Here is a 24,349-nt window from a genome sequence, read left to right on the forward strand (position 1 = left end):
CTTTTAAAATAAATTTATTTGACAGCCTTGTTGGAGTAAAAATGATTGGTTTTAACCTTTCAAAAACAGAGATTCTTCACTGTGAAATCATGAAACTTAATACCAGAGAGTTATTAATTCCAGTCTCCTCAAACACTCTTTAGTTTGAAAAAAAATAAAGCTAAGAAGCTATTTAAATTAGGAGCAAACTATCACTTTTATTTCAAAGTATCACTTGTCACTTTTCTAGGTAAGCAGATAATTGCAACCCATAGCAAATCAGAACCATTACAGCTTAATTCACTAGTTCCTAAATGTAAACAAACAAATCATTGCTCAACATACTGCAGGGTGGTAGGTAGGAATTACTGTCCTGGAAAAACTGCCTTTTTGGTTTTGTTTTTTTGCACAGATCTTACTTGATTTGCAGAAGTATCCATTTCACTAACTTGCTAAACTCAGGGAGAAATTACACCCAGTCCTGATCTGTGGTTCATAACTGGTTCCTACCACAAAAATACCTGTAAGTCATACAGTGTAAAGTGCTTATTAACCATATCTTTTATACACCTGAAAATAAGATACAGAGTGCCAAAACTGGAAAGTTATTTCAGTGATAGACAAAAATTTCACAAACTTTATTTACTAGATTATGAAAACAGTCCCTGTGGCACATGAAGGTGGACTGGGTGGTCATTTATGTGAAGATGATTTGCATCTGCAAAGCAACAATTTGTGACTGCATCCCTGCTTTGCAATCACCAGGTTATGCCAGCAGAGCAGAGTCTCTTGAACCTTCCTCCATGGACAGTTACAAGCAGTCTGTTCATACAGCTGCTAACTCATTATTTGCCATCACCAGTTGGTCCTAGATGAACACACTGGTGTACATACGGAATATTTAACAGGAGGATAGGAAAATACTGTTCCTGGAGAGTAAATATCACACTAACCCCATCCTTCTCTGAAGAAGTGCACTTTGCTCTTGAGTGCTTAGGGCTTGGTAACTGGCAAGCTCCAATGTGAACGTTGCTGAGCCCGATGTTAGAGAACGCAAAACTGTTGAGTAGCCCTGGACAAAATGGAGAATGCACATCACTCAAGTTAGGATAAGGGGAAGGTAAGTTAGCATTGAAAGCTTAGACCACAGAGAGAGAGAAAAATAGTGTCAGAAGTATACTGCAGTGTTCTAGCAAGTTAACTTTCCAATCCTACTGTATTAGAATTGCAATACATGCATGAGTCAATAATAATCTTTTTTAAAAACTGTTCTCCATAAAACCTATTTTAGTAGCATTTACTACTTCTATAACTTACAGCTGAATACATGCTGTTTTAGCAATCTGGATTGGGCATAAAAAAGCTACTCAATTTGTAGGCACTTCCTTCGGACCTTAAATAATTAAAATAAAATTTTAAAAATCTATTCTAAATTTACTTATCCCTAATAAAGGAAAAGTAAACTGAATCCAAGTATTTTAAAGCTTATAAAAAAAGATCAGTTTTACCATTGGTAAGGTAATCACATACCAGCATTTCTGCTAGTGGAACAGCAGCGACCACGACTCTGTTATCTTGACGAGACTGAATTTCCTGAATATTACCTCTCCGCTGTGCAAGATCAGCAAGTGCTGCACTGAGATGATCTTCACTTACTGTGATTTCTAGGTTCATCAGGGGCTCCAGTATTTGTATACCAGCTTTTTTCAAAGCCTACAGGGAAAGAAAGGAAGTTACAATGATGTATTCTTATGGGCTTTTTCAAATAAAACTTACATAAGTACTTACATCACTGAAACTGACTCAAATTCTGAATTTGCAAAAGCTATCTATTCCCCACCAAGGACATTACAAGGGCATGCAAAGAGGAACAATGACCAGATATCGATATACATTTGTTTTCCCAGCAGTAGATACTGTGTTTACAGCAGCTTACAGTTTCACTGTACCTTCTGCATGCAACGGGAGACACAGGCTGATACCATTGTGTGTGAGGTATCTGGGTGCACTGTCAGTGATTGCACAGTCACATCTATATCTTGAACTGGGAATCCAAGCAGAGGCCCTGGGCAGGGCCATGGAGAAGAGATAAAAGGAGAAAAAAGGTTTTTTGTTTTTCAAGAAATTATTAAGACACAGGCAAAAGTTTTTCAGAATTAACTTAAATTTTCTCACTTTCCTTTTTGTTCTTTCCTTCCCTGTCCTCCCCCCAGGGGTGTGGCTACTGGTCTTGTTCCCCATTTTGAGGTTTTGTCATTACCTTACTTTGCCAAAAGAGACAGAGGAAGAACAAAAGAAATGCACACTCGTACTTTCTTATTCTCTTTATCAAAATCACAGATAATTTTCAGAACCAGTAGCTCCAGAATATACTCATCCAGACAACCACTACCAAAAAGTTACGTTTAAATACATTGTATTATCTAAAATTAGTCTCTTGAACAAGACAGGATTGAAAAAGTAAGGAAAACTTTTGTTTTTAACCAGAAGCCATAATATCCTCTGTTTTTTCCTTCTGAACACAATATAATCACAGCAATGCCTGATACTAACACATAACCAAAACTCTAGTGGTAATTCAATTCCATAAAGGATAAACTAGCATTCTAGGAGATTACCTCCCTCCAACTCAGGACTCTCAACCAGACCAAACTCTATTAAATAGACTAGATGTGGGGCCTGAACCATCTAAGAAAAAACCCCCACTGTTTATAACAGAGAACATGGCCAGGTACTTTAATTTTTTTTAAAGTACTTAATGGCATCAATTTTAGGCTGGAGACAGCATGGTTCTGAAGTTTCTTCAAGAAGCATAAAGAAAACACATGGTTAAGATATTCCACAGCCAAAGATGGGAGTTGTTTTTGAATTCCACAAAACAACTTTGAAAAATAACTTCATGCTGGTTCTTAAAGTGAAATTCTCCTTTGTTAAACCTATTGATTTTACTGTAAGGCAGTTTTTTGCCCACAAGTTAAGACTTCCTATTTTTAATCAAAAGTCAAGGACACTTTCAGTCCTTCAGAAAACACAGACCTTACAATTAGGTAAAGCTTTTTCCTGAAGCCCCATGGATTTAGCATATTTGAAAATCAAAAAAATGCATTAGTAACAGTAACAGAGTGTAATACATGCTGGCTTATGATACCATTTTTGTTATATCACTATGCTTTACATGATGTCATCAAGTAAATGCCTTATCTCTTATATCATATACATACATATATATTTAAAAAAATATATATATAAATTAAAAAAAAAAAAAAATAATTCCAAGCTTGCTGTTGAGTGACTGAGAAGACATCAATCTTAAAAGCAAAGCAAAGGAATGCTGACTTCCATTCCTGGTATACAGAAAAAGGTGTTTGGCAATTTTTGTAGCTGAAGACATTTTGTAATTTTCCTTTGTACCTTACATATATGTTAGTCATACATATATGTACTATCTTTTAGTTTTCAAGCTACCAAGCAGTTTTTCCTTCTAGAAAATTGCTTCTTACAAAAATATTAGACCAGTAAAGCTAACATAGCATTTCCTTTACCTTGAATGCATGAATTTGTGATTCCATTTTCTATAGCTCCTTGGAGTTCTTTGGGCAGTACTTCACTGACATTCTCAGCATAGCTGATAATGGGTTTTGTTGTTGTTCCTTCTCCTGATCTGGGTCTCACCTCTACCTCTGCAGTTACACAGTGTCGTTTATCACCTACTGTTTTGTCCAATATATCTGCAGGGGGAGGAAAAAATAATACACAAAATTCATCTGAAAGTTACTCATATATTGTTTAAAGTAAATCAAGCTACAAAACCAGAAACAAGATGTTCCTTCCACTCACTCATTTTACCTTTAGCTTGGGCAGCATTTAGGATGGTTTCTCGGTATGCTATTTGAAGCGGTCCCAAATAAGTTTCAATTCCATATTCACGTTTGATTCGGTCATGAATGATTTCTATGTGTAGTTCTCCCATGCCACAGAGGATAGTCTGGTGAGAAGATATAAGAGAGAAGTGGAAAAACATACAAAACTCATGTTTTGATGCAAATTCTTTAAGCAAGGACTTGCATGTTTCAAATTGTCTCTTACAAATGCTTCTAATTCTAATGGCCACAATACTTCAAATTCTAAGGACCCTAGAGAAACACATGGATTAAAGTCATCACATATAAACATAATTTAAGTGAGAGTTGTTACCAGTACTGTGCTTGCCATAAAAAAGATAATCTTACCTAACCTTAAAGACTACATAATTCAAATATTTTTAAATATAGAATTGTCAAAAACATGAGCATGTGTTGATTTCCTCTGCTCTGTAAAGCACAATTGTCCATTGTACAGGTATATGTACAGGACCTTGCATGTGTATCATAGGAACGTTCAGGGATTCCTTTTTATTAAAGAAAATCTCAATATGCACGTATCTCTAATGAAATCACTAAAGTGTGGTCTTGATGTTTTAAAATAATGTTGTAAGATGAGCAACAGAAGATTCATCTTACTTGTCCTGTGTCAGGATCTGGCTTCACTTTTAAACTTGGATCTTCACGCTGAAGGCAGTTCAATGCATTATCCAAGTCTGTATAGAAATATCAAATAATATGCCTGAAGTGAATGCAATAATTTGAAGATCAGAGTAAGTGCCTAAATACCACTTTCCTCAAAACAATCAAAAGGATCCTAGAGGAGCATAGATTTTGGCAAAGCTAGGTCCAATTACAAATAACCAGCAACTTTGGATTTTATCCCACAAATTAACTGTGCTACAGAGTGCTTGAATTTAATTAATGTACATACTATTCTCAGAGTGTTGTTTTGTGCTTCCATGAAGAGAGACTGGAACCTACAAATTATTCACTAAGTCAGTGAATAACTGGTAAGAAAAACATCAATTGTTACATGATTTACTTAAGTATTTCAAGATGAGCTTGACATTAAATGGTCCAAACAAAAATGTACTTAGTTTTTTTATACAGTCTTTTGGGGTTTTTTTCTGATTTTCCCATTATCTTAACAGTTGTGGAAAGAAGCAGAATGATGAACCAAAGAGTCAAGACTGCATTCATCATACCTTACAGTCTTTGGGGGGAAAAAAGCAAAAAAACAAAAGCAAACTAAAACATCCAAACATCACAAAATCAGTAACACCTTATAACCCAGTGGCTCAGCCTGCAGACATGTTGCTGCTTTCTACCTTATGCCATTCTTTCACAGTACACTGGCACTTAGCCCTCCTCCTCTTCACCCCCAAACAAGCTCAGCTTTGTTAGAACAAAGACACAGAATTCTAAAAGTATTTCCAAAAAGTTTCCAAATTTAATTTCCAAAATTACCAAGATATCTGATACAGGTGCAGTTGGGAAAGACAGTAAGATTACTCCAACTAGATAGAGAGAAGTCTTGGTATATTATAGAGTAAAACTTCAAGTGCCAACTGAAAAAAACCACAAAACAAAACACTTCAAGATTATTTGTACTTGGGACACTGTGTACAGCCCACCACAGCAGCAAAACCCACCTCCATCCTTCTATTTCTAAGTGAAGAACTACTACTTTTCTAGACACAAGAACTAGAAAAGTAGTAGTACCACTACTGCTTGACCCAGTAATAGCAAAGGATATGGGCAATCAGAATCTGAAGTATACCATCAGTATAAAAAAAACACCAGAAAGAACCATAGTAGATCACTGGCCATTAAGTTTGTCCAACTCACTCATCCATCTAGGTAGCTGCCTTGTACCTTGTTGTCTGGCCATTGAAGGTGGTTCGATGGTACAGAAGAAGACAGGCTCAGGGATCTCAACACCAGCCAGCAGAAGACTGTCTGTGCCACTCAGAGACCTCTTCTTTTCCCCAGCATCTCTTCCAGCTCGGCGTGCTGCAGCAATGGCTGAAGCCTTGGATGACACAATGGTATCTCCTGTGGCACTCTACAGATCAACACAGAAGTTACGTAAAAAAACCACAAAACCCCAAACTCAAAATGTATGCCAAAGCTGGTTACATTTTAGAAAACCTGCAAATGAGATTCATGCAGTATTCAGACAGTAAGAAGTTATTAAACTGTTAGAAGTAAGCATTAAACACATTTGTTTGATCTTGAAACTGTTGCTTTTGGATAACTGATTTGGAACATCATTCCCCCTCCCCACAGGAAGTCTCTGTGACATTACACTGTATTTTAAGAGTTGCAGTACTAACACAAGCTCAAACCCTAACAAAATACACCTTCAACTTCCAGTACTTTCCAATCAGTGCTGCAGTTTCCAGGTCAATTACTGATATTTGTACACTGTGGTATTTAATTTTCGGAGGAAGTACATCTAAATGTACTGCAAATAAAGCAAGTTTACATATGTCACCATAATCAAGAGCACATCTGAGATAGAGTATCACAGAAGTAGAAAGCACACTAGTGCAACAAGCTCCTTTACAATATCAGTATTTTTCATTACCTGTTTTAACCCAACAGTCAGGGCAATGTTGCCAGGCATTAGTGATGGTATTTCAATTTGCTGATCAGCAAAAGGCAGGAGCAGCCGGCTCATTCTCTCTCTGAAAATTAAATTCTCTGTTACTCAGGACTTTAGCACTCCAATGCTACATTGAACCACACTTCTATCTTACTCACGTGCAACTTTTGTTAATATTATATACAGCTGACTGAGGTTTCAATGAACCTGAGTAAACACGAACAAAAACTAGTGGTCCACGACATTTATCATGAAGAACTTTGAATGCCAGGGCACACAGGTCATCCTTGTACCACTGTCTGCAAAATAAAAAGACCAACAAAAAGCATACTTCTAAGACAAATCCACTCATACTCACATTTACCTAAATTTTTACTCATTTAAGAGGTGGTATGTTTCTTACTGCAATGTTAATGGAGGCAGATTTTCAAAAACTGTAATTTGTACCAGAAAATAATAATCTATAAACAGTTCCAGCTCTAATAGGACATATATGATTCAGACAATACCAAACAGGATTCTAAGATCACATTTATGTAAAATGAGAATGTCCACAGATTAAAAAAAGAACTTAAGAACTTCAAAGTGCAAATTTGACAACTGGAGATAAAAGCATTCAATTCCAGTAGAACTGACCAAAGCAGGTTCAGTACTCAAGTATACTTTTCTGTCCACACATCTACTATTATTTAATACATAAAGAGGGTAATTAAAGAATAGGAATGCTTTGTTAATATATTTAATTTTCTTCTTTTATGTTTTCCTACTGATTTTTCCTGAATCTCCTTTTTCACCTGTACTTACAGAAACTCATATGAACGCTCATTAGGTGCAGGCAAGTACAGAGTAATAGCATCCAGTAATGGCTGCACCCCTTTGTTCTTCAGTGCACTGCCACAGAGGACAGGGACAGCCTTCTGAGCTAGCGTGATTCTGCGGATAGCAGAATGCAACTGCAAAAAAGGAATTATTTTCTGTTAATGAATGATTTACAATTTAGCCTTAAGTTGCACTCCAGCTATCAGATGCTGCTAACCAATCCCCAGAAAGCTAAAAAGTATGTTTGTAAATACAGCATCACTCATCCAAACTCTTTCACTGCTTTCACAAGCTCCAAACCATACACCCAAGCATTTCAATGCTAAAACAGAAGACACTGGTTTTAAGATTTCTAAACTTTTCATACAGATCTGCTGCCATTCTTGTTATAACAGTCCTTTTAATTCAGTATGTTGTAACTCACAGCTTTCAACATGGAGCATCTAAAGATCTAACCATTTAAAAATAGCTGAGATGCTATTTTTGTCACAAACTGAGTCTACCTAAAACTTCCATTCACCTTTCCCTAAACTCTTTTGCAGCAGTAACTTTCAAAACAAAAAAAAAGAAAACCCCATCTTCCTGAATAAATGTACCCAACTTTCAAAATTATGCCTGGCATGCCTAAGAATCACAGTGCATCTTTCCTACTAATTCCTACTAAGTCTGAATATATTCTGTTCTAAATTCACATTATTACATAAGATGGTGTGATTTCTTTTAATTGAAAAATCTGCAAAAACCTAATTGGCATGTGTGAAAAGAATAACCCAAACCCTTGCAATAAGAGGCAGTAAACACTTGTAAATATAAAAGATACCTTGTCAGCTGGTATTAAGTCAAAATTTTCACTATTTTCTCCTAGAACCAGTTCAGCAAATTCATCATCCAGATCTGCAACCTTCAACAAAACAGTTCTTTATTATTTGGCATCCAGCATTTTCACAGAAAATTTACAGATCTTATTTACTTAGGACATAAAACTTCACAGAGCAGGAACAAAGACTTTAAAGACATCACTGATTATAAACGGTTATCAAATAAAATTATGGCGATGAAGGCTTCAAGAAAGGATAGGGAAAAAATAAACACTTAAAAAGCTGCTGTCAAGCAAAACATCAGTGGGAGAGAGAATGCTTGTAATTCTCACTGAAATGGGAAAAAGCCTCCAGCCATACAGTGACAGCCATGAACAGTTTAACTCATGTACTTCAGTCCTGCAAACATGGTGAAGTCTGAAGTAAGCAGCATGTAGTCTTTGCAAGCTAACAAACACTGAGCTGGAAAAAACAGAAAAGCATCAGGGCATTTTGGCCTTCATGTCAAGAGTTTGTTGGTCCAAAAGCATGTCTCTGTTTTCAAGTTGTACCAGTTAGCCTGACATGTAACTTAACTCCTGAAACACCTCATGTGCATCCCTGCACTGGCACAGACTTAGGACATCCAAGCAGAGGAAAGCACTTTGCCCCCTCCTACTGGCTACAACACCAATTGGCCAAATTCTGAAATAAACCCTTGATAAGCAATAAGAAGTCTTACCGAGTTAATAGTTAAAAACATGAGAGATAAAGGAAATAGTTCATTTAACTATGTGAAAGTAAAGTGTGAAAAAGGGCCAGTATTCAAAACGCTACATTTTACAGGGTTTCTGATAAGGAATATTAACAGCCTAGAAAGAATTTTAAAAAATATTTTACAAAAACAAGGTTATCTCAATTATCACACTACTGATCCGCCCCTTCCTCTTTCAGGAAGGGCTCAGAAAACAAAAGGGAAAAAAACCCCAGCTGTTCTTACAAACGTTTCTATGTGACAATATATTTTTTAAGATAAAAGGCCGTGTATTAACACTGCCATTTAAAACCTACTACATTTTAAAACCAGATTGTGTATATGTTCTACTGAACTCAGGGTAATATAAAACAAATCTCTCAAATTTCAAAGGAAATGGAAACCTAGCATCATCTGTTTATGAACTTGCACGTTATTCAAACTTGTGTGGAGGATTGAGCTGCTTCTAACACAGTATTTAGTGCCATTTTGACCAGGCTACAACATCCCATTCAGCTTCTAGCTGTCATTTCAGAAGAGCATGGATACACTTCAGAAGAGCAGGTTTCAAGTCACATCTGTCAGGTTTCATGTGAATGTACCAAATATATTTTGGCATCTAGGACAGTAGACACTGTCTGTTTTTAGCTTCCCCAGCACAAAAGAGACTGAAAAATTGTGGGAACTCCATTGGAAAGCCATTAATGGGGCTGGATAGTGGCTGGAGGCCCAAAGAGATGGGTTTTTCTGGTTTGGAGAGGCTAAAGCAGGATGCAAATACTGTCTCTTAGTGTTTGAAATAGTGGTAATGGGCCTGCTTCAGGGAAAACAGATTCTCCTCAGAGGTACACAAGGAAAGCACCAGCATGGTTGTTTCAGCTTGCAACATGGACATAAAGGAATTATGATCAAGCACTGGAACAGACTGCCTACAGAGAATCATCATCCTTTGACTTGAAAACTCAACAAGCCTGAACAAGTAGACCTAATGCTGAAGTCATCCCTGCTTTAAGCAGGTCACTTAACCAGACACCTCCAGAAGTCCCTTTCAGACTATTTTTCCTACTGCTTTAAGTAATGGTTTTAAATATATTATGCATTTACTTTAGAACTTTACTTGTTCTATTAAGGTATTTCTTGCATCCTGGACTTCTCGGAATAGGTTTGGATCATCAGTCTCCAGCAGCAGCTTTCGCTCAAACTTTCTGCCATCATCCAAATCAGAAGCAGGTTTCCAAATTATTTGCTCCTTAGTCACAACATCAACCAGTCCTCTGAAGGTCTTGGCTTCCCCAATGGGCAACTGCAAATAGAACAGACTTCAGACAACTGCAAAAAAAAATTAAGAAAGGAGTTCTATTAAAAAGGAGGGAAACAACCATTTAGTTTCTAAGCTTACCTGTAATAGTAAAGGTTTTGTCTTCAACTTTTGTTTGATGCTTTCAACAGCATATGTAAAACTACAGAAAAAGAACAGATACTAAGTTAAACAAAATTTGATACTACATATGATGTTAGTAACACAGGCTCACCATTCGCTATTTACTGCAAAAATTACTCCTAGAATTACAAAAAAAAATATGCATTTGCATAACCAAAGAAGTGTTGAGTATTAACATAATTGGGTTGCTCTATGCTTAACAGGAAAATGCTAGACATTCTCTTACAAGCTTGTCACAGTGATTAAAATAACTGCCTAAATACCTTGCCCTGTTTTTGTCCATCTTGTTTAAAAAGCAAATTCGTGGTATCTGGTGCTTGTCTGCTTGTCTCCAGACTGTCAGAGTCTGTGCCTAAAGCAAAAGACAAAATGGAAACATTAGTGTCAACAGCTGAACTATAAGCTCCCCAACTGAAGGTCACTGAAGATCAGAGCTCTGAGTAAGAAGGGAACTGTGCTGTGTATTGTGACAATCCCATATCCCAGCATCACAGATGAACTCCACAAACAGCTTTGTGTTTTCTTGTCTCTCAGCTGTTATCATTCCCTTTCCTTCACTAAGGGCATGCAGGCACAGTGGCAAGGGAATGTGAAGAGAAACTAAGCATTACGGGTGGCACCTGTGGGGGAAACTCCGTAATGTAGTGACTTTATGCTTTATTGCCAAATTACTTAGGCACACACAGGCAAACACTTCTGCAGCTATGCATACAACACTAAAAACTACTGTAGTTTTATAGTAATTTGTGTACTGCTGAGCCATTTATCATAAGTATTTTTATTTGAAAATTAAAGCAGGTATATAGAAAAATTGGTTCAGATTCAGTAATAGCCTCTTCCCACTACATGGAATAATGCAAGAATATGCTATAGAGTTTTAGAAAAAAACAAGCAGATCTAATTGTTTTGTTGTTGAGGGTGGAGGCTATTACTCAGTTCAGGTTCATATTTAATGGCATCTAAATCTTTTCCAGTAGCAAGTCAAATAATGTGACTTACAGTGATTAAGAGTTCGCTCATTCCTCATCCAGGAAAAAGGTATGTCCCTTGCAAGACGGATTCCACAAGTAACTTTTCTACAGAACTGAACTACTGAAACATCACATGCTATAAAAAGTCCAGTTATAGCTTGCCTCCATCTTTTCTGCACTTTGTTAAAGTGTTAAGGCCACTGCGCAGGGAGAAAACCTGCCTGAAAATTACCTATTTTCTACACGAAACCTGAAAATGAGAAATTGACAGATATTTATTTCATTCAATGTGTGGAGCTAGTCAGAAGCATTCACCTCAATCAACATTTGTAAAAGACAATTTGTAAAAGAAAAAACAAACCTCCCAAACTTATAATGGTAATCACACTTATTTGCTGCTTATTACCATGGAAATTCCAGTGCACTGCAGGATTTAAAGTAAAATGCTCAGCTTCCTGAAGCTGAATTTTGGTAAAAGCATTGAGAGAGATAATACAGAGAAAAATCTCTGTGCATTATTTCAGCCTGATTTACTAAGTCATTAAATGCTGTGGGAAAATAACTGGGAGTGACTGGAGGTAAAATCAGAGAAAATTGGGGAAGTGCTTTCACCCTCTAACAGAATTTATAACTGTGGAAATTACAGGGTGAAAAGCAGTTGCTACTCCCCAGATAAGATGTGGTCAGCATGCCCGATTTCTCACACACAATACATGCTGAGGGGGACTTAATAGAGGCTGGAGCAGAGTGGAGACACCATGTCCAGGCTCTGCTGAAATCTGTGCAAGAAAGGGAACTCAGTGGTACCTTGTAGCTGGTAAGTCACATAGCAGCTGTCAACCGAGGGAGAAAAAATAAGATTTCTTGCTGTTGAACCATGAACCGTGGCAAGATCACAGACATATACTTCCATCATACTTCACTTAAAGGTGACCTCAGAAGTAACACTGGTATTACCCACCTACAACCACCCCTCAATGAACACGATGCATGACTACAGTCACTCAAGCTCCATCTAAATACAAAAACAGTATACAACCAAATTTAAAATGGGGAGAAGTCAGAGACTTCTGGGAACTTCAGCGATCAGTCAACAGGCTGAACTTTTCTTGATTCCTACAGCGACATCTATTGGGTAAGAACTGTACTCTATCCATGCTGAATGACTACATCAAGCTAGCTTTGGTTAAGGACAATTTTGAAGACAATTTTGCAGCCAGATCCTATCATCAGAAGTCCTCAAACCTCAACCTGTCCCACTTTTGAATTAAATTAATAAGGAATGTTATTCCATAAACTGTTGAGTCCTTTAAGGGTGCTAACAGTTGCTGGCAGCAGGTAACATACTGTGCTGTGGAGGCCCAGGGTCTCTCTTATGCTGTTGGCATGTGTCCCTGAATCTTTCCTGAAGCACCAACAGACCAATTAAGCACCCCTCAGAAGGGTGTCCTTCTGTTTGCATATGACCCTGAACAAGGTAGTTGAACCACACTCTGATCCAACGGACTGTTCAGTGAAGGGTCCTTGGGTCCCCATAACAGGGCACTGATAGACTGAAATGGGCACAAGGGTCTCATCCTTCCTGGGGAACTGACAGATTAATAAAGCACGAAGAGTCTGAGAAAATCTCTCCCCTTTCCCATGACGAGACTGCACACAGACACACAAAAAAAAAATCAAATGGTTGATTTTACCTCAACACCAGCTGAAGCATCAAATACTGCTACTGCTCCATCCAGGACTCTCAAACAACGCTCAACTTCCACTGTAAAGTCCACATGGCCTAAAAAACAATCTTCCTTTTATACTGTCATAATTCAAACAGGCAACATCAACAGGTCATTACACATTTAAATATTTTTTTTTCTTTCAAGTAATGTCAAAACAACTTTTTCTTTACTTGCAGGGAAATACATCTATGAAATAAACAAGATTATTATAATGCAATCCTAGAACTGAGAACAATTTAATGTGGAAACAGCTGAGCTCACTTTATATAAGCTAGATTTGGAATCAGCTAACAATAATTTTTCAAAGCTGAACAGAGCTTAGTACGGGCATTTTTACCAATGCAATTAAACCAATTAAATTTTGCACCATATTTAAGACAAAGACACTCTGTGACAGTCCACCACACCATCTCTCCCATAATACTATGAGTACAACTAAAGAGCAATACCTGGGGTGTCAATCAGATTGATTCTGTAGTCCTTCCAGTCAAATGTAACAGCAGCAGACTGAATGGTAATACCACGTTCTCGCTCTTGTGCCATAAAATCTGTCACCGTGTCTCCATCATCAACATCTGCAAACAGGAAGCAGGACTGGATAATCAATTCAAAATCTGAAATTGTCTTTGAATACAGATGTCAAGAGAGAGTTGGAAATAGTCCCTTTTACATATATATATATATATATATATATATATATACACACACACACACATATATATATATACACATATATATATATATATATATGTATAAGCTATGAAAATTAGCCTTTTAAAGACATTATAATGCCAGTAATTTACCCAGGCTCCCTTTCCTAGGAATAAATGCCCTCCAAGCCAGAGAAAAGCAATTACAACAACCTTTTTGCTGTCCTTAATCCTAGTAACACCAGGAGCATCTTAAAAACTAAACGAAGTCCAAAATCCTGAACAAACTGTAGCTTTTAAAAACCCGTCTGCACTCACTATGTGGAATATGAAATTCTGAAATTTGGTAATTAAAAGGTAATTAAATCAAAAGTAAAGTATAAACAAACAAACCAACAGGTAAGAGGTTGGGTTTTGCTTACTTTTTAATAACAAGAGAAGCCATTCACATTTTTAAACTAGCAGGAACCCAAGTTCAACTGCTTCACAAGCCTAACATCATCTATCAGTCATATACAGTAGAGAACAGGGCATAAAATTTAAAAAGTCATAAAGAAACACTAACAGAGGCTGCTGTGACCATTTCAATCTTGAAAAATTCTATTAAATTTGGTGTAGCAAGGAATTCTTCCTGTGCCATGGCTTTCAAAAGAAGCGGATACTTTTTGTTCCTCTGGTTTCTTCACAGGTCAAAAGAGAACTCAACAAACTGTTCTATCAGAATGGCCAATGAGCAACCAGTAAAATAAGGAGATTCTCTAATTAAATGTTAAACAAAACATAACGTGCTGAAAGTAAAAGAAAAATACCAACCTATGATATTTGAAAGAAAAAAATAATTTAAAAGCATGAAAATTCAATTAAACTGCAGCACAACTTTGGAACAACTGCCTCCTACCTGAGGTATTCAACCAGCAACTGCACTGCATGTAATTGTACACTATTAAATTTCTTAAACCTACTGAAATACAAAAAGTATTTCTAACCTCCAAGCGTTCTTATATATCCAGAATAATACAGCATTCTCTCTGTTGTTGTAGTTTTGCCTGCATCAATGTGGGCCATAATGCCAATGTTTCGGATTCTGCATAAAGTGAAGACATTATAGTTAGTGCAGTAATTTCTTAATCCAGTGATAGCTCTCATTAGCATAAATAGTTAATATTCCCTGAGAATAGCACAGCAGATTAATAGCATTGTTCCTCAGCTGCATATTTGATACGGTGTACATTCTAACACTGAAGAATGTCAGTATTGATATGATGGATTTTCTTCAAAGCAGTAGCACTGAACAGTGTTGCAAAAGGTTTACAAGCTCCTTCTTGGGGTCATGCTCCCATCTGCCCTCCCAACAAACAGAAGCAGCCCCTCCCCTCTCTTGTCCATCCCAATCCCTGACACCTGGTGTCCCAAACAACCTACTGCATATATACCCTTTATGCCCCAAATACAGAACACCCATGAAGCTGTCCTTGATCTGGTTCAGCCTACTCTTCCTTCCCAAAGTACCTCACCAGTAGCTCCAGAACTGCTTCACTTGCTCTGTGCAGCATAGGCTTGCGATCAGCACCATGTTCACCAGTAATGCTGGCTTGACTTCACCCTCAGGGACACCCTACCCTCAGCAGCCACCCAAGGGAACTTCAGCCCTAAGGCACATTTTGGTCCCTAATTGCCTAGCCCTCATCTAACATGTCAGAGTGCTCCCATGAACACAAAGCACACAGTCCTGCCCACTGCAGCTGCCTAGTTGCCTTGAAGAAGTTCCCTGGAAGACATCCTCCCCCCTTCTTCAGCTCCCAGCAACACCACGGATTTACATCTTCCCTAACAGCCTGCTTTTGGTTATGATGGTGCAAGCAAGAGACAACACGGGACCACTGTGCCACCAGCAAGCACTCTATATTGAAAGGGTAAAGGTAAGCAAGTACTAACTTTATATTCAACATGCGTATCAGACAGGCATGGCAACAACCTACAATTCTTTATCACATCATCTGCTCTGACCTAAGTTACATCCCAACAGCAAACTAGCTTAAAGTACCTGGATATATGAGGATTAATGACAGAATGCAGAGACTTAACATCTCCTGGAAACAGACAAAATGAAACAACTTTTCAGACAGTATCCAATGTAGAAACATATTTAAGAAAATTCCTAAAAAACTTACTTAATTTAAAAGATTCAAAGCCACAAGTCATGACAATCTGTAACCTCTACCACCTCAAATTTTTAAAGACATGTACTTAATTTTAAATAAACCTCTCCCCACCACAAAAAATGAGAAACACTTGAAAAAACAGCTGTAATTTAGAAACAACAGGAAAAAGCCAACACAAGAAAGTATCTTCTTATTCTGCAGAAGCATACCTCAGGTCAAGACAACCGTAATGCTGACATTCATCTGAACTGGTGATTAGATAATAAATTTGAAAAGGTATTTCTCCTTTAAGCCTTACAGCTATACAGTGTAATTCTCTGGGATAAAAGGCAAGCTGACCTGTGTTGAGAAAATATGGGACTAGGAAGTCTTAAATGCTATTTTCTTGCAATATATATTCTTTTTCACACATTTCAGCTGGAAAATAAGGTGTCAAGGTAACTTTTTAATGAAACTAACCCAAATTCAGTTACTCAAGCTTCTGAAGTTTTATTTCAGGAACACTCATAGTACTTTAGTTCATCTTTGATTGGCCACACAGACTTCAACAATATTTAAGCTAACATTCCTTCACCACCTACAGATCATCTATCTGATCAGAAACACATTAAAGTAGCATCTTACAGAAACCCTTAATTAGGGGTTCCAGCACACTTCACAACTGACCTGACTTTTTATAACACATACCTTTGCTTATTATTGTTTTCTAAAGGTTTTACACTGTGAATCTACTGAGAAAAGAGCAGCAACACAAAACCCTTCAGTCCCTGAGCTGTTTAAGTACTATTTATGTTTCATTCACCAAATTATATAAAGAATGATCAAAAGAATACAATAAAGTATACAGAAATAGAAAGTAATTTTTATTCTCACTCAATTTTAAATTAATCCTTACTATAGAGAAAACAACATAAACTTATACCTGGTGGAGAACTGTAGTTTCTCAGACTGCAGTTTTGCTGTGGCACAGTCATGACTCTCATTTTTGTATTTCTGAAACACATGTACTTGAAAGAAAAAAGAATAATATAGAATATTTATTGTTACAACTAGCTGTTTTGTAGTTTCATTTTTGGCAGTTGTAAAAAAATAAACTAAAAAAAAAATCTACAGGAACAGATATTGTTGTCAGGCTGTCAGGTATTTATATAACATCAAAACACTATGTAAAAGCAGATGCTTGAAGATGATGCCCACACTGAGGTTTGAACCAAATTTGATCCAAATATTTGGGATATTCCGTAAAAATCTGTGGCAGCATCAAAATATATTTCAATAGCAAAAATGTTTAAATACATCCAATTATTTGTGTAAGTAATTTAACAATGACAAGTTAAGCAGTCAAAAATTTTACAAATTCAATTTCCAATTCTGAAGTCCCATTCCAACCTGAAAATATGCATTGTCCAGAGGCCAACTGTTAAAGAAAAAATATCCCAAACAAAAACCGGCACCCTAGTTAAAAAAGTTTCCTCAGAAAAACCCAAGTGTTTCCCTTGCTCACAGAGGAAGTATCAAAATTGGGGGAAAGCTTACCTTATTGTACAAACTTGATGTCTTCAACACATTTACTGAAAATCTCCCCATAATTCTCAACATTCTGGCTCCCATCTCTAAAGCTGTTCCCTGGCAAGGTAAGTAAACATTATACAAAACATTTATGATAGGAAACCACCTAACTATATTCCTTTGACACAACTTAATGACAAGATTTCATTCTCTTTGATGGGAAAGCAGATTAAAAATTTCCAGGTTATTGCTCTGCAAGTTAAATCAGTGTCAGATCTATAATAATAATGTCATTAAGCCTTAACAATGCGGCATAAATGCATGTCCATAAACGCTAAAAACATTTCTCATGGAAATAATATATTTCTCAAGGAAACATTAAAGCAGAATAATGAAAATCAGAGTTTACACTCACTTTCAGATAAGCTCCAGAGCGTCTGGTAAGCAAAGTGCAAACAGCTTTTCTAGTCTTGAAGAAGAAAGGATTGCAGGGCAAAGTACCTATTTAGGTCAGAAACAACAGAAAATATTAAGTACTATGACCTTATAAGCATAGCCAAAAGTGTCCGCAACAAAAACCCCAAGTGCAGCGTCAAAAGCACTCCTAGATGACTGCTGGTTATTTGAGGAGACGCCACTGTCCAGCTCCCGTGACTTTATGCTTCGTAGTAGTTTCACAGTGAAGGGTAAGCGGCTCAGCGCACACTCTCACCTCCATTCCCTCATCTCGCGAGCCGCTCGTCTCCTGACGGTGCCGGGGCACTTCGCTGACCGGGGGAGCGGGACGGGCGCGGTGCCTTCACGCTGCCCGTGACGAGTCCCCAAGCCGATCTCCGGTGGCTCTCTGAAAAGCGACACTGCCGTCTTCGCCAGGTTACGAACCTCTGGGGCGTTTCGGTGCCGGCTCCGGGCCAGCTTCTGCCCCCCGGACCTCCTACACGGCCTAGCTCCGGACCGCGCAGGCCCTGCCCCTGTCCGCACAGCCGCCGGAAGGCAACCTGCTTTTTCCTTCCCCCGCTAAAGCCCTGCTTTTCCCCTCTCTCCCGCGTTCCGCTCTCCCGCCACAACCTGACAGATTGAGCAGCAAAAAGCGCCTCTTCGGCCTCGCTCGTCCCGTCTGTCCCCCTCTCTCTGGGCTCGTCAAGCGCTGCGCAAAGCCCTCGGAAGGTGCGGACCGCCGCCTCTCTGCCGGGGGGAACCAAAGCGGCACGGAGGAGCGTTTCCAGCCAGGGCCGTTTCCCAGGAGGCCCGCCCTTTCCGCCGCGGAGGAGGCCGCGGGCGTGCCGACATGGTGGGAGCTGGGGACACGGGACGCGCGGCCGGGGCGGCGGGATGCAAGCGGCTGTGCAGGGGAGGGACGGAGAGGCTGCGGGAGGCCGGGTGGACCCCGCAGTGAGGATGCCGTCGTCGGGCCGCCGCCTCCCCGCGTGTGGCGGAGGCGCCGTCCCCGCCCCGCTGGCGCCCGTGCCCGCTGACCGCGCTGCCTTTGTACCCACAGCCGCAGAACGAGCACATCGAGCTCCACCGCAAACGCTATGGCTACCGGCTGGACTACCACGAGAAGCGGAGGAAGAAGGAGGGCCGAGAGGCGCACGAGCGGTCCCGCAAGGCCAAGAAGATGATCGGGCTGAAGGCGAAGCTGTACCATAAACAGCGGCATGCCGAGAAGATACAGATGAAAAAGACGTGAGTGTCCGCCTCCTGTCTGATACCGTTCCGTCATCCTGCCTCTTGAAGGATGAGACGAGACGTTGATATTGTTAAAAGACCTCACCATTGCTTGGGTCACGGTCTTAAACAGCGATCAGGCTGCAGAAGGGAGAGGGGATTTTGCCGCAGCAAACAAATTTCAGAGTTCCTCTCTTTTAAATGGGTGCTAACAATTCCCCTGATAGAAGTACTCCCTCAGAGAAGTGTTGATGAGCAGTAACCGTGACAAAGCGTAATCATGAAAAAAAAAGTGAATGCCTTTCCTGGGAGCTTTTATATCAGCTGCTGTGTTAGTGCAGCAAGAGGCATCACACATTTTTTAATGGTAAATAGAAAATAAAAAGTAGCATATGCAGTATTTAAGCAGAAGGTCTGTTATCTTCAAGGATAAACAGTAGTGTCAATCATAGACAAATAAAAGCATTTTTCTGTAAATTTTATCTGTTATCCAGAACTTGAAAACAAAGCTGTTAATAATGTCTGAAAACTAGGCAAGAAAATAGTTCTCCATAGTATAAGGCCTATATAGAGCAGGTATTTGTTTATTTGACGCTGGGAGTGAGGGGGATAGCTCCACCACAAACTCACTTATCCATTCTTTGCACAGTACTAGTTTTTATATTTTCTTACTTAATGTGCATATTATACTTTCCCATCCTTCAAACTGCAACATATTTTCTAATTATGTTATTATGTAAGCCCTTGTAGCACGTGCATAGTTTCTGCCCGAGGTAGTCATCAGCCTCCTAATGGCTGTTTTTGATGAAGGCTCATAAATCGTCCTCGGGCTGGGCTTGAACTTTTCATCCCTGCTTCCTGTGGATGCTCTATAAGATTGTCTGCTCAAATTGCCAGTGCTTAGCTTTTTGCAGTTAGCTTGTTCTACTAAATTTGATGATTTCTAAAACGTGCTTCATTTACATATCCTGTTGCAAAGTAACTACTTATTTCTGTATAGCTCCAGCTTTTTGCATAGCTGAATCATTACGGTTTTTTGCCTAGGTATCATTAACAGTCTCATTAATAGCCAATGAACTTCATACCTATCCCCTGCGTTGTATTTGCTGGTTTCAAAGTGTAGATAGCAGTTTTCCGTTGCTACTTTTAAAGATAATGGGTTTATTAACTCATTATTAGTTTGTGGGTCTTTTCTTTTCCCCATTAAATGACCTCAAAATTAACAAAACTTGGCTCCTTTTACAAACACACACTCCTCACATATGTAAGCATTGCCATCAAATATCAGAAGAGGAGTAGAATATTATTTTTTGTCAGCAGAGAGGAAGGCTACCATTTCTCAAAGTGCTTGGCTGTTTGCTTTAGGTCACTCAGAAGTTCCTTAAACAGGTACATGTCTTTCTTGTGTTCCTGTCGTGGTAGGAAGTGACAAGATTAAGTGAAGTCAGTAGTTTACTAACTTGAAAATTATTTAGTGTAGTGTTATTCCTTAAATATAAACAAATAATGTTTCACAAATACGTCATAAAGAAAAATTTAAGCAGGCATAGGCTAAGTTGAAACGGTGTATCTAAAAATAAGTCGTGTTTCTTGTGCTGTTAATATTTGTTTTCTTTTTTTTTTTTTTTGTAGCATTAAAATGCATGAGAAAAGAAATACAAAGCAGAAGAGTGATGAAAAAACACCCAAAGGAGCTGTACCAGCATACCTGCTGGACAGAGAGGGCCAGTCCCGGGCCAAGGTCCTGTCTAACATGATCAAACAAAAAAGAAAAGAAAAAGCTGTAAGTAAATGTATCAGAGTTCAGATACCTGAAATTACATGTAATTATGACCACTTTGTATTGCTGATGCTCAGGTTACCTAACAGTCTTCAAGGAAAAGACTAATTAAAACATGAAACCTTGAGTAACTGAACAGTTTAGGACAATGTGAGCATATGCAGTATCTTGATCTTGGTTTTTGAAACTTTTAAGTGTGAATTAAAGCAAGTGGGCTATGGGTTGCATAACAACTATGGTCTACCCCTGTGCTTTACAGAAACTTGATTTTATGCTTTGGTTTTTCCCCTGTCATTTAACTATGTGACATGTAAGAATATTGAACTTTTTTTATTTTACCCCCCTTCCAGGGGAAGTGGGAGGTTCCTGTGCCAAAGGTCCGTGCACAAGGAGAAACAGAAGTTTTAAAGGTGATTCGTACAGGAAAGAGAAAGAAGAAGGCATGGAAGAGGATGGTTACAAAAGTTTGTTTTGTTGGAGATGGCTTTACTAGGAAGCCTCCTAAGTACGAGCGATTCATTCGACCAATGGTAATGTTTTAGAGCCTTAAAGAACGTTTAAGTAATAATTCTTTTGATTTACTGCTTTGATTTTCTGTGGTAAAGAAGCTTTCTTGTATGATAATACACTTGATCATTACTCATGTAGAACATTCTTGTTAGTTCCCTTGCAAAAATATAAACCTCTAATAGCAAGGGGGTAGGGAGATGCCTCTGCAGTCCCAGTCTATGTGAAATACCTGCTATACTCCTGTAACTCAGATGATGCCAGTAGGTGAAAGCTATGAGCTCTCAAGTTAACATGGGAAAATCTTTATCAAGGGTACTTTGCATAGCTTTTAAGGATGGAGGTGTCTTTTTCAAGGTGCTATGATTCTCTGAACTGCAGAAGCCCACTCTGGGCTTCAGAATTCCATCCTTTTTGGCTTAAGTAAGCTTGAAGCACAGTTGTGGCTGTATGCAGGGGAAAAGCTGTGCCTCCAGCCTGACCTTTAATTACACAGCTGCAGGAGCAGTGCCTGGGTTCTATCAGCCTGGCAGCCCACAGGCAGAAAAGCTGCATTCAGTGAGATAGTGTTGTTTTTATATAAATACCTATTCCTGTTCCCTTACAGGAATTAACAATTGCTGTGCAGGCTGCCTGTTGAATTGTGCCTCACTACTAGTTTGATGGTCTTACACAGCAGCCTAGGAAGGATTTTTTTGACACAGAAAAATTTATGGTGCATAATGGTAAAGTACCCTCTATGAAGTGCAGGTCACAAGATAAAAAGTGGTATACGAGATGAGTATTTAGTATTTTGCCATACTTTCTTCATGGAACAGAAATTGTCCAAGGCAACAAGTGTTATTGTTGGGCTACTACTAAAAACTGACATCCTGAAAACATAAAAAAGAAAACATGGAAAGCTTTATCTTGTCACTGGCAATCTATAATAGGCAGATGGCATTCTGTATTCCAAGTTGATTCATTCTTCCCGGTCTCTCTAAACATAAGGATGGGGACATAATTATCAAAGTGTTTAACTAGATCAGTTGTGAGAGCTTAAAGCAAATATTAACTCAATTTAACACTTTATGCAACAGGGCTTACGTTTCAAGAAGGCACATGTGACACACCCTGAACTTAAAGCTACTTTTTGCCTACCTATCCTTGGTGTGAAAAAGAATCCATCATCTCCTTTGTATACACAACTGGGAGTGATTACTAAGGGTACTGTCATTGAGGTGAACGTGAGTGAGCTTGGCCTTGTCACACAAGGGGGCAAAGTTATCTGGGGTAAGTAAGTTTAACTAGTTACACTGTAGAACTACTTCTTAAAGGTTTTAGTCCTCATTGCATCATCCTCTCATCCTCTAGTCATAACTGATCCATTGTTTAAAGTTAGGTTTGATCTGTAGCAGAAGCAGCTAATAGCAGCTCTAAAAATACAAGCTTTAAGTGTTGCACTTTGCATTCACACTTCCAAAATCAAGTTAGATGAAGTTCAGAATGAGGACTCAGCTTGCTTGCCTGTTTATCATATTCAGCAATGTGAATCATGAACAGTTGAATTACATTTGCAGTGGAATTTCTGTGTAGGAGCCTCATCAATGGATTCTGCACCTGGGGTGGTGCAGCCATGGTTGTGTGTATGGACTGGGTGGGGTGGAAATAGGCTGGAAAGCAGTGCCTTGGAAAGGAACTTGGGGCCCTGGTCAATGGCAAGTTGCACACGAGCCAGCAGTGCCCTGGCAGCCAGGAGGGCCACCTGTGTTCTGGGGGCATCAGGGACAGCATCACCAGCCAGGCAAGGGAGGGGATTGTCCTGCTCTGCTCTGCTCTGAGCTGGGGCAGCCTCACCTCCAGTGCTGGGGACACTTCTGGGTGCCACAGGGTAGGAGAGGTGTAAAGCTACTGTGGAGTGTCCAGAGGAGGGCCACAGACATGGTGCAGGGTCTGGAGGGGAAGCTGTATGAGGAGCAGCTGAGGTCACTTGGTTTGTTCAGCCTGGAGCAGAGGACACTGAGGGGAGACCTCACTGTGGTCTTCAACATCCTCTCGAGGGGAAGCAGAGAGGCAAAGTCTTGACCTCTTCATTCTCATGACCAGTGACAGGACTTGAGGTAACAGCACGAAGCTGAGTCAGGGAAGGTTTAGGCTGGATATCAGGAAGAAGGTTCTTCACCTAGGCTGTGGTTGGGCACTGGGACAGGCTCCCCAGGGAAGTGGTCACAGCACCAGCCTGACAGAGTTCAAGAGGCATTTGAACAATGCTTTCAGGCACTTGGTGTCACTCTTGGGGGTGTCCTGTGCAGGGCCAAGAGTTGGACTCAGTGATCCTGATGCATCCCTTCCAACGCAGCATATTCTGTGGTCTTCATAGGACCAGATTGACTTCATTTAATAGAGAGGTTCACTTGGACAGTAGGAAACATAAGATTTTTTTTTTTAATCCTCTCAGAACTCTAAATGATCCATTTATAAAAAAGAGCTTGAATATAACATTTTAAGAACGTAAGTTCACATCTCAGTATAAGGTAGATTTAGATTTCAGAATGCATTTGATTTCCTGTACTTTAGAGGCTTGTTGATTGAATTTCCAAACATAGAAACATTTGATCCATATGAATTACTTCCAGATTTTGTACACATGTAATTCTCTTTTCTTTCTAGGGAAGTACGCCCAAGTAACTAACAATCCAGAAAATGATGGCTGTATTAATGCAATTCTACTTGTTTAAATTGGATGCCAAGCCTTGGATATGGGCACCTACGCAATAAGTGGACTTTATCCAAAATTTACAGAATCTTTGGAACCTTCAGCTATTCCAAAATAGTGGCCCCACAAACTGATGAGGAACTTCAGCCAGAAACACCGCTCATATTTTTATATTTATGTTTGCTCATCTGAATATTGTCCAAATAAAGAGATTTAATTTTTATGCTTTGCTCATGTGTTATGGATTTGATTTATACCTTCTTGATGTTTTTACAGTAGCAGTTTCCTTGCTTAGGTATGTTGTACCTAATTCAGGTTACATTCCCATAGGGGAAATATCCCATATGGGAAATACAGACACTGTCTCAGTGTCCTGCTTTAATAATTAAAGTTACAGAAGAGCATGCTAACTTGTA

General features: G+C 39.1%; 2 protein-coding genes across 3 annotated transcripts; one reads left to right on the top strand and one right to left on the bottom strand.

The window, feature by feature from the left end:
- On the bottom strand, window positions 1–18,236 carry GFM2 (GTP dependent ribosome recycling factor mitochondrial 2). The gene is made up of 22 exons (XM_062512837.1): window positions 17,996–18,236; window positions 17,699–17,784; window positions 17,311–17,400; window positions 16,697–16,781; window positions 15,657–15,702; window positions 14,599–14,696; window positions 13,412–13,537; window positions 12,927–13,015; window positions 10,525–10,613; window positions 10,220–10,280; window positions 9,938–10,123; window positions 8,090–8,170; window positions 7,255–7,403; window positions 6,609–6,749; window positions 6,433–6,532; window positions 5,718–5,907; window positions 4,479–4,555; window positions 3,826–3,964; window positions 3,522–3,707; window positions 1,929–2,044; window positions 1,510–1,692; window positions 1–1,051 (listed from the first exon to the last, which is right to left on the bottom strand). The coding sequence occupies exons 3-22, from the start codon at window positions 17,383–17,385 to the stop codon at window positions 923–925; spliced, it is 2,346 nt and encodes a 781-aa protein (XP_062368821.1). The 5' UTR covers window positions 17,386–17,400; window positions 17,699–17,784; window positions 17,996–18,236; the 3' UTR covers window positions 1–922.
- A 306-nt stretch (window positions 18,237–18,542) lies between these two features.
- NSA2 (NSA2 ribosome biogenesis factor) lies at window positions 18,543–24,162 on the top strand. Of its 2 annotated transcripts, XM_062512838.1 has the most exons (6): window positions 18,543–18,574; window positions 18,782–18,969; window positions 20,584–20,734; window positions 21,082–21,261; window positions 22,318–22,510; window positions 23,888–24,162. In XM_062512838.1, the coding sequence occupies exons 1-6, from the start codon at window positions 18,572–18,574 to the stop codon at window positions 23,953–23,955; spliced, it is 783 nt and encodes a 260-aa protein (XP_062368822.1). In that variant the 5' UTR covers window positions 18,543–18,571; the 3' UTR covers window positions 23,956–24,162. The 2 variants fall into 2 exon arrangements, with proteins under 2 accessions (XP_062368822.1, XP_062368823.1); XM_062512839.1 differs by lacking the exon at window positions 22,318–22,510.
- The last annotated feature ends 187 nt before the right edge of the window (window positions 24,163–24,349 follow it).

This window comes from Cinclus cinclus, chromosome Z (assembly GCF_963662255.1).
Source record: "Cinclus cinclus chromosome Z, bCinCin1.1, whole genome shotgun sequence".
Lineage (NCBI taxonomy): Eukaryota > Metazoa > Chordata > Aves > Passeriformes > Cinclidae > Cinclus > Cinclus cinclus.